The sequence below is a fragment of the Budorcas taxicolor genome, chromosome 1 (assembly GCF_023091745.1).
Source record: "Budorcas taxicolor isolate Tak-1 chromosome 1, Takin1.1, whole genome shotgun sequence".
NCBI lineage: Eukaryota > Metazoa > Chordata > Mammalia > Artiodactyla > Bovidae > Budorcas > Budorcas taxicolor.
This window is the reverse complement of record NC_068910.1, coordinates 206,179,844-206,190,729: the sequence shown is the minus strand read 5'-3', so window position 1 is coordinate 206,190,729 and position 10,886 is coordinate 206,179,844. Positions and strand designations below refer to the sequence as shown.

Genomic DNA, 10,886 nt, shown 5'->3' with positions numbered 1-10,886 from the left:
TTAGTGACATTTTTAGTAAGTACTTAATCCCACTTTTTTGTTAAGTGTTTTTAAAAGACCATAAGAATATCTGGTTCAATGGTAATGAGTACTTTCCAGTGTTAATAACTTTGTGTGTAGTTATGAAACATATATGACACTAGACATACTATTTTAAAAAGTAACATCCTCACAGAGCCTCCTGGGCTTGGTAGAGGGAGACATTAGAACAGCAGCATGGAAACACAGATGAGCCGCCAAAGGGGACAACGAAGCCTGTCCTCCGCTTCTTGTGCGCAAGCTCACAGCAAGTTGCTGCAGAGCATTGTCTGAGGAGGCCTTCGAAACACAGTGTCTGCTGTTTCCTCTCTGCTGCTCTGGGACCCACATGGTCCAAGGCTCAGAGTCAGGCCTTTCTGGAGAATTCCAGGCAGGTGGCTGCCTCTGGTGGCCCAGTAGGTTGAGGTGTAGATGGTTTTCCTTGGGCCTACTGGGTTGGGGACAATGGCCAGCAAGCACCCATGAGCCCCTCCCCTGCACCCAGACCCCTAGACCCCCCACCCCACCTGCTCACAGAAACTCAGTTCTGGGGCTCGGAGGATTCAAAGCACAGTGGTTTCCTTTGAGGTGGGGTTAACAGCAGCAAGCCACTGCTGCAGAGTGTTATGGTCCCTGACCCATCGGGAGGTTTGAGGGGGTGACAGCAAAGCTCCTTCCTGGGTAGAGCTATGGCCCAGTCCCTTGGGTTGAAGGGCTACAGGATTAAGGACTGTCATCACACGTCAGGGGAATGCTGCTCTCCCTAGAGACTGAGCCTCCGGTGTCCTCCACACACTGGATGGACGGGACCAGGTGACAGAGCAGAAGTGAAGGGAGTCTGCTCTCTTTCCTCGGTTTACAAGAAGAGTTTTAGTTCCTATTACACATTTTGGCCAGCTGTGGGTTCCTGTGAGCCCGTGATATCCCTTCTTTGCTTCACTTTGCTTCTACACAGAAGCAATTCAATATTTATATGTTTATCTTCCCTTTGAAAAAACTTAGAGCATGTGATGAATTCCACACCGGGGTGGTTGTTAGTTTACAGTGTGTGACAAGCCTCTAAATGAGCCAGTAGGGGTAGCGTGCCCCAGAGATATGGCAGCAGAGGAATGAGACTGGTTCCACCAGTCACACGGGGTGGGGACAGCCGTCTCCTACCTGCCAGCCAGCCAGTGCACAAGTGCACACCTGTACTCTTCATGGAACAGGGAGACGGAGAGCCCGGGGTACCCAGTTGTCCCAGTTATTCTGGTAAGGGGCCCAGCCTGACTTGGATTATTGAACTGCATAGGTCTGGCTACAGATCAGAAAGTAATTAGACATTTCTGCCAAATAAGAAGAGATTTCTGAGAAAAGAAAAGCAATTCTCAACCCCTTCCTGTGTGGGGGTGAGGGGTGAGCTACGGTTTAAGGGATTGATAACTTGCTGGAAACTGATAGGATCACAGCATTTCCGCTTTTAGAAGGTCAGACCTGATATCAGACCAACTGAGGAAGGGCTGGTTCTCCTTGGCTCCTGCTCACCTGGGCCATTTGATGAATTCCCTTACCTGCCAGCTTCCAGTCCTGTCCCCCACTAGGGCTCTCAGCCCACCTACCTCCCAATTCCTACCTCCTTCTCAAAGAAAGGGGCTTCCCTGATGGCTCAGACAGTAAAGAGTTTGCCTGCAGTGTGGGAGACTTGGGTTCGATCCCTGGGTGGGGAAGATCTGGAGAAGGAAATGGCAACCCCACTCCAGTATTCTTGCCTGGAAAACCCCAGGGATGGAGGAGCCGGGCAGGCCCAGTCCATGGGGTCACAAAGAGTTGGACACGACTGAGTGACTTTACGCTCAAAGAAAATCAGGCCCTTGAGTGTAAACTCCTTGGCTGCTCTCACCACATCAAACTTACTCTATAAACAACGAGGTTCTACTCTATAGCACAGGGATCTATATTCATGATCCTGAAATACTGCAATGGAAAAGGATATGAAAAAGAATGTATATATAGATGACTCGCTTTGCTGTACAGCAGACATTAACACAACCTTGTAGATCAACTATACTTCAATTTTGTTGTTGTTGAGTTGCTAAGTCATGTCAGACTCTTTGCAATCCCATGGACTGTAGCCCACCAGGCTCCTCTGACTACGGGATTCTCCAGGCACGAATACTGGAGTGGGTTGCCATTTCTTCCTCCAGGGGATCTTCCCTACCCAAGGATCAAACTCAGGTCTCCTGTGTCTCCTGCATTAGCAGGTGGGTTCTTTACCACTGAGCCACCTGGGAAGCCCGTACTTCAGTAAAATTAAAACAAAAAACAAAGAAACTTCATCCACCCTCATCTCTTTGCCTCCAGTCTCTAAGCCAGAAATGTCCTCTTCTGTGGCGGCCCATTCTCCCCCATGCCATGCACCAGGCCTGTGTTAAACCCTTCTTGTAGACCCTTGGGATCCCCTTCTAGTTGATCTCTCTGCCTTCTCCCACTTTCTTCCAGTCTAGTCCCACGTGTTGTTAGGTGTGATCTTTGTAAAATTCAATTTTTCCACTCTGCTTAAGACAGATTGTTGCTTCTCCTTTTCTGTGGCACAATCTATTATCCATAACTCAGGTGCTCCAGGTGCAGCCTCTGCCCCACCTCCTACCCCCCTGCAACCCTCACACCATCCCACTCACATTCTATGCCTTGGGGTACTGAGCCACATGCGGGCCTCAGGGCCTTAGCACACGCACACTTCTTCAAATACCATTACACCAAGCTCGCCCTTTCCAGCCGGCACCTCAGCCTTGTCTCTAATATTTGGCATCCAGGGCAGATCTGTCATAGCATCTGTCTGTGGTTCTCTTTGCTCTACTGTTTCCAGGATTTGTGCATAATAGTTGTCAATAAATGCCACCAACCTCCCAGCCGGATCTAGATCCTTATGTCCTTTGGCCAGACACTAGTCTGTCTTAGTAATCTCTCCCTGAGCCAGGTTGGAAAGGAGGGGTTGGGGGGGAATCAGTGAGGAACCTCTGCTGCAGTGGTGGGGCCAGGACCCATACTGATGGTATCAGACAGGCAGACCCAGCCAGAGAGACTGCCCAGGTTCAGTCAACCCAATTCAAGGTCAAATCCCCTTCATACAGCTGCAGAAAGTGAAAGTGAAGTCACTCAGTCGTGTCCGACTCTTTGCAACCCCGTGGACTGTAGCCCACCAGGCTCCTATGTCCATGGGATTCTCCAGGCAAGAATACTAGAGTGGGTTGCCATTTCCTTCTCCAGGGGATCTTCCCAACCCAGGGATCAAACCCAGGTCTCCTGCATTGCAGGCAGACGCTTTAACCTCTGAGCCACTACGGAAGGACAAACAAATCACTATCTTACGGGTTCAGGTTTGTCTTTACGACTTTGAGAGTCTCAGGCTACTGCCTTGAGGCATTCCCTCATGATGGGGGCTGACTCTGCCAGGTGAGGGGCGCCAGGAGGTGTCACACGCTTCCATGCGCACAAGCTTCTTACTGAGCCTTCTTTCTGACGCTCCTGGGAGATATCACGGCAGCTCTGCAAGGGAGGGTCCAGACTTCAGGGTGCGAATGGTGGGTTTCCAGGGACTTTCCAAGGATGTGAAAACCAGATTCAGTATTCTGCTGGCGGGCAGACCGCAACCCTAGAAATCACCCTTCCACACGCACGCACACACATAGGCACACACACACACGTGCACACACGTGTGCACAGACGCTCATGGAAGTCCAGCCAGACCGCCCCACTGTAGCCTCGGCGTCGGGCTAATTGGAAAGTCCCGCGCTTTCGCGTCGCCACGCTGTGGACAGGTCAGGTCCGGAAGACGCCGCGCCGCCGCCGCCCTGGGGAGGCGCCGAAGCGGGCGGGCGGCGCGCGCACGTGGCGGGCCAGGCCGGAGGCCGCGGCGGAGGCGGGGCCGACAGCGGAGCCGGACGCCGGGCCTTTAAGAGGGCGGGCGGGCGGGTGGCGTGGGCGGGGACGGACGCGACGACCCAGGCACAAGGGAGGCACAGGCCCCGCCCCGGCCCCGGCCCGGCCCCGCCCCGCAGGCCGCGCCCCCTCCCCCGCCCCGCGGCCCAAGCCTTCTCCGGCCGCCACTGGGCCGCGGGCGGGACGCCTGGGGCGGCGCGCGCAGGAGGAAGCGCGGCCGGCTGCGGCCCGGGAACAGCCCAGGCGCCCGAGTCGGGAACGCGGGCCGCGTCTCTATCTGCCAGGTGCGCGGGGTTGGAGGCGCAGTCCTGGGCCGTGGCCGTCGCGCGCCGGCCGGCTTTTCCTCCCGCTCCCGCCGTCCGCCCGGCCTCTCGGCGCCCGGGGCCCGCACCGCCAGCTGCCCTGATCCGCCCGCCGCGCCCCCGTCCCGCCCCCCGCGAGTCCCGGCCGGCGGCGAGCTGATGTCCTGAGCTTGCCGCCCGCGGGCTGTGCGCCCGGCCGGGGGCTGCCTGGGAAGTTGGGGCGAGGCGTGCCGGGTATGCGCCATCACCATGTCCCGCCTGGGCTCGTGGCTCGATGAGGTCCAGTGGCTGGTCTTGGTGGCTCTCTTCGTCGTGGCCCTGGGCACGGTGGGCCTGTACCTGGCGCAGTGGGCGCTGGCCAGGGCGCTACCCCGCTCCCGGAGGCGGGCGGCGGAGCCTGGCGACTGCCAGCGCCCAGAGTCGGATGCGCTGCTCGCCTGGATCCTGACTCTGAACAGCTGGAGGAGCCAGTGGCAGGCCGCCTGGGTGACCGCCCTGAACGATGAGGCCAAACGGAAGGGGGTGAGTTTCTGTGAGGGCGGCCGTGCTGCGGGGTCGGGCGCGGTGATCGCGGGGTGTCTTCAGGCTCTTATTCCCTGGAGCCTCGCCACAGCCCTTGACTGCTTCAGGGGGCAGAGCATCCTTGAAAGTTAGAAAGACCGTGGAGCCGGAGGACCCTCGATGGGGAATGAAGGCGGAGTGATTAGGTCTCATTAGCCTGACCTGAAGTGTGCCAGGGGGACAGCCTGGCTGCTGGAGGGACTTGTTCAGGGGCCACTTCCCCGCTGGCCCTTACCTGTCCTTCCTGGCCGGCGTCCCAGGTGGCTTCCCGTATTCGCCTGGACACTGGACCGCTTTTGCACCTGATTTATGAATCACTCTGAACCAAACATGCTTCCATCTATGGAGCTGAATTTTACCCAGAATGTATAACCCAAAGGTTTGCACTTAAAATTAGTGACCATTGAGGGCCAGCTACTGGCCAGACGTGTGTTGGGGGCTTTAGGTACATATGATCGTCTCTGAATCCTCACAGTTCCTGGAGCAAAGGCATCCTCAGCATTTTAGAGTTGGGGGAAACTGAGGCCTGGAGAGGTTAAGTAGCCTGCCTAAGGTTACACAGCCCATGGGTGGCAGAGCTGGGATTTGAACCCAGCTACCTGCATGTTGGGATAGCCCTCCTTAAACCATTCTGCCTGGCTCCCTGACATTTCCTGATTGGCTCAGAACCTGTGTTCTGAATGAGAACTTCCTGAAAACTCTTAGGGGCTTAGTCTGAACTCTGTTGCCTTGGGCACCTGTGGTTGTGTTCCTGGTCTAGTTAATGGCTGGGTGGCTTATTGGTACTTTTAAGGCATCTTGGTTTAATGATGCACTCCTCTTGTCTGCTGTTTCTAAATATTCCATAGAAGGAATGAAGGCCTGGTGAGTCTGGGGCACTAAGTCTTTGCCAGTCCTCCTTGCTCCTTGCTCCCAGGTGTACACGCTCCTCCACCTGCTTGGGAACTTAGTGGAGAAGCCCATGGCCTTTTGCTTTGGAAACAACAAATGCTGCGTGTCTAAACTGTCCGCCTTCCGAATGCTGCATGGCGAGCCCTCTGTCTGGCTCTTGTGCCGTGGCCTTGGCTCATGTAGCCATGGACCTGAAAAACAGAAAAGCTTTGAGCGAATGAGCATAAATCCAACAAAAGACTATGTTCTGAACTCTGGGAAAAAATAACCATGCCTTTTGGATGCAAAAAGCCTTCAAGGTCATTTGACTTCCGACTGCCTGGGTGCCTGGAGTCTGTGGCCTCGCTGCGAGAACTGGACAACTCTTCAGAGGAACCACCCCATTTCTTGTGGGAACCCTGAAGCCCCGTGACCTCACCTGGATAAGCAAACACAAATCTGTTTCCCCACGAAGCTGCTGTCATTGACCCCTGGTTGACCGGGTGTCCTGGGCCTGGGTTCCGGGGCTGAGTACACTGCAGGCTGGAGTTGTGAGCGGGCGAAAGTCTTGTCTCAGCTGGAAGAGACGGGGGCATGATGTGGGCCACTGATTCTGCCTCTCAGCCTTTTCTGAGCTGATCTGTAGGGTCCTGTTGTCACCCTGGGGCCCTTGAGAGAGTCAGGCAGAGGCACAACCCTCCCTCCTGTAAGTCTGGGACAGTCCTGCTTAAACCATTCTGCCTGGCTCCCTGACATTTCCTGATTGGCTCAGAACCTGCAATTGCCTTGATTGGAAGCTTCCAGATTATCTGTGTGCCTGGAGGGCTGAGAAAGGAGGAAATCTCTGCCCTGGAATTTGTGGGCAGCCCTTTGAGTAACTGGAGAAAATACCTGAAGGTTTGGGATGAAGACCGTTCTCCCTGCTCGCTCGCGTCTGTGTGGGTGGAGGCCTCGGCTGAGGGCTTGAGTTGGGGGAGGTTTGGCTTATTTGCCTGTCGTCTGCTATTCACCACGCACTGCAGAATCTTAGACACTAGTTTTTCCAGAACTCCTGCCTGGAAGGGGCAATGATGTACTGAGTATAGGCTCAAGGCAGCTCTAAGTCTTCTCTGACAGCAGTTGGGTCTGAGTGTGGTATCAGGTGGCTCAGTGTGTGTGTGTGTGTGTGTGTGTGTCACTTTGCTCTCCCTGGTACCTGGATGTGTTGCTTGATTTGAATTCAAATGGAAGGTTCTGCAGGCTGATAGGATCTGGGTAACTGCTGCTATGGCCTTGGCACACCCCCTCCCCTGTCCTGGGCCATCCGATTGCAGCACTAATGACAGAGTGGGTGAGCAGGCCCTGATGTCTTCCTAGTGGGTGTCCTGACCTGGCAGCCAGCCCTGCGGGACTCTCCCTCTGTCCTCCCTTCAGCTCGATTCCCGCTAATCCCCGATTAGGGTTGACAACTCCAAGTCCGCATTCGGCACAGCGAGCCAGCTTAGCGGCCCCCTCCTGCCCCCACCCTGTGCTGTTGTCTGTGTGCCCTGGCCCAAGAGGAGAGCACTCCTGTTCCTGGGGGATTGGCAGTAACTGTCATCTCCAGCATCTTCTGTGCAAGGTGGAGTTCTCTCCTGAATGGAGCAACTCCTCTCATCCTGTTTTACCCCAGTTCGTATCTTAGCACTGCAAGGAACCCTAAACCCTTCTAGCAGCACCTCTTCCTTCTCCTAAAGGGGAGACAGAGGAGTATGAGCTGGAGAGATTTGCCAGTGTTGAGCTAGACCCAGGGCCAGGGGTCTTCATGGTTCATCTACATCTGCAAGGGTCCATGGTCCCCCATGGGCAGCAAATTTGACTTTGAGACTCAAATATTTCCTTCAGTTGAGGTCCAGCAAGAAAGAATCAAAGGGTACGATTGTTTAACACGTCATCCCCAACAATGGGGCTCCTGTCTCCAGGGAGTTAAAGATGGTTAGTAACTTGTGGAGCCTCCTTTGACCCTGGATGACCAGTGACTGAGGCAGGGCAGGCTCCTTGTATCAGGGGGTCCTGCAGGGTTTTGACCCTTACTCCTTATGATTAGACAGGATGCTGAGTTGGAGAGACAGATGAGGGCATGGCTGCTCTGGCAGCACATACCTGGTATTTGGGGAACGCTGGCAAATTGCCTAGAGACCTTTGAAAGAATATACATGTCTGCCACCTCCCCCACTTCAGACTCAGGGAGTCACCGGGGGTACAGGGAGCCTACTGTATGTTTCACAAGTTCCCAAAGCTAGCTCTTCACTAGAGAGAAGCTGCTGGACACACACAGTGTCCATAAGCCAGCCAGCATTCTGTCAAAGTCCCCCCATCCAACAACACCTCTCCACGCTGGCATTGCAAACACCTGACATCAGCTGCTCTGATCGCAGCTCGGTCCATGAGGACAGGAAGATCCCAGGATTGGTTCAGTCACCAACCTGAGAACTAATGCCCTGTTATCTGAGGGCAACAGTGGAGGTTTCCCCTTTGCATTTATGAGAATATTTATAAAGTTGTTTGGGGTGACATCACCTCAGCAGCAGTCCACACCCTTGACACCCACCGCTGACTCTGGGGCTGCTCTTTCCACAGCAGGTCACCAGCTCTGAAAGCCAGAGCCCATGGTCCTGAGACCCCTACCCACAGGCTGGATAGAGCCCCCTCCCAAGGCTGATGCTGTCGGGACTACGTGCGGGGAGCAGCGGTCTGAGAGCAAGCACCATGTTCTGGACTTGTCTGGGAATGGGTTGCTTGAGTAGGCCCAGGCCCTGGTGGAGAGGGTCATGAAGCTGTTTGTTTCTTTAGTCCTTTACCCCAGGATTCTTTTCAGAGGAATGTTCTAAATGTAGATGACCAAGACTGTAGGACAATTTGTGGTCTTCATAAAAAAAAAAAAAAGAAAAGAAGAAGATGCCGTGTGAACTTAAAACATGGTATTAATAGCTCTGACTTGTATATGAGCTGCAGCAATTTTAGGAGTAAACAAAGTGACAAGACTTGGAGGTTTCTTGTTCTGTAATGAGCTTCCTTCAAGTGCTCCTCACAAAAATTCAAGGTCCTTGAGCACCGATGGTGCCCACAGTGTAAGAGGTCAGCTGGTAAGAATGGGAAGGTGACCTTGAGTCAGTCACCCTTTACCTGACCGTCAAATTAACTCTCCTTGCTGTTGCTCAAACATTCAGGGTTCTTTCCTGTGTGGGGTCTTCCCACAGGGCATTCCTTCTGTCCCCAACACTTATTCAGGCTTTGTCCTGACGCTTTCGAACTGTGGTGCTGGAGAAGATTCTTGAGAGTCCCTGGGACAGCAAGGAGATCAGACCAGTCAATCCTAAAAGAAATCAACCCTGAATATTCATTGAAAGTACTGATGCTGAAGCTGAAGCTCCAATACTTTGGCCAACTGATGGCGAAGAACCGACTCACTAGAAAAGACCCTGATGCTGGGAAAGACTGAAAACAATAGGAGGAGGGGGTGGCAGAGGATGAGATGGTTAGATAGCATTGCTGACTCCGTGGACTTGGATTTGAGCAGACTCTGGGAAATGTTGAAGGACAGGGGAGCCTGGTGTGCTGCAGTTCATGGGGTTGCAAAGAGTCAGATGTGAATGAGCGACTGAAAAACAACAGCAGTATTTCAGGTCTCAGAACAAAAATCCCTCCTCCCCACTTTTTGGCGACTGCTGGCCCACTCCCACCCCAGCAGCACTGTGTGGTCACCGGTGCCCTCATCAGCTCCCAGGATCGTGAGGGAGGCCAGAGCTCTGTCCATCCAGGTGCAGCCCACCCGGCGCCGAGTGCTCAGCTGTCTCAGGGCATGAATAACAGCCCCTGTTAGAAACTTGTCACTGAAGGGGAGAAACGGTGGTGATGTACCTCGGCCTGTCTGGACTCAGGCCTCCCCTGCTTGGGAGCTGGCCAAGCCTGGGCCAAGCAAACTGTTTAATGTGCTTTGTTTTTCACTTCTAAAGCGTCAACCTAAAGGAGGCTCACTGATGACTCTGCAGATTGTCAGTAGAAACGAGGAAGAGATGCCAGTTCAGGTTGTTCCTTGTGTTCACCCATTCTCTCAGCAACATGGGAATTCAGGGGAAGGAAGAGTGGGTGTAGTGTTAATGTCAACTAAAATGCAGCCAAAGCTAACTTCCACTCCCGCCAGCCCCCCTGGGTTGTTGAGGGAGGGGACCTCTTGAGCTACTTGGAAGAGCTGTGTGTTCTCTGCTTAGGTTGGGAGGCAGCTCTGGGGCTGTGTGACCTTGGGCAAGCCCTGACCTCTCTGTACTTCATCCCTGGAAGAGGATAACTTGGGGTTCAGCCTGGGAAACAGCTTCTAGTCCAGATGAGATGAGATCTGTGTGAAGCCTTTAGCCAATAGGGTCAAGATGGGCTGCTTTCTTGTAACATCCCCTTAAAAAAAAACTTTAAAAATGTTTACTGCTTTTAGATTTAGAGAAAAGTTGTAAAAACAATTGAGTCTCTATCCTTTCCTTATCCAGCCTACATAACCATCAGTCAGTTCAGTTCAGTTCAGTCGCTCAGTCGTGTCCAACTTGTTGCGACCCCATGAATTGCAGCACGCCAGGCCTCCCTGTCCATCACCAACTCCCGGAGTTCACTCAGACTCACGTCCATCAAGTCAGTGATGCAATCTAGCCATCTCATCCTCTGTCGTCCCCTTCTCCTCCTGCCCCCAATCCCTCCCAGCATCAGAGTCTTTTCCAATGAGTCAGCTCTTCTCATGAGGTGGCCAAACTACTGGAGTTTCAGCTTTAGCATCATTCCTTCCAAAGAACACCTGGGACTGATCTTCAGAATGGACTGGTTGGATCTCCTTGCAGTCCAAGGGACTCTCAAGAGTCTTCTCCAACACCACACAGGGCTGCAATAATCAGAAACAAGAAATTACATTGGTACAATGTTACTATAATTCATAGTACAATGATATTAACATTGTAACAGTATAAAAAATTAACACTGGTACAGTGTTACTATAGTTCATAGTAAAACATTAAAATTGTAACAGTATAAGAAATTAACATTGTACAATATTAGTATAATTCATAGTATAATGATATTCACATTGTAACAGTATAAAAAATTAACATTGGTACAATGTTACTATGATTAAAATTTTTTAATTTATTTTTGGCTGCACTGGGCTGGGGCTACCCTCTAGTTGCAGCACATGGGCTCTAGAGAGCACGGGCTTCAGGA

General features: G+C 53.0%; 1 protein-coding gene across 1 annotated transcript in view; it reads left to right on the top strand.

Annotated features, from left to right (window-relative positions):
- The first annotated feature begins 4,487 nt into the window (after positions 1 to 4,487).
- The window catches only part of C2CD2 (C2 calcium dependent domain containing 2), a 60,034-nt gene continuing 53,635 nt past the window's right edge, over positions 4,488 to 10,886 (top strand). Inside the window, exon 1 of the mRNA XM_052643256.1 lies at positions 4,488 to 4,760. Within this exon, the coding sequence (XP_052499216.1) occupies positions 4,488 to 4,760 (273 nt within the window). The remainder of the gene's footprint in view (positions 4,761 to 10,886) is intronic.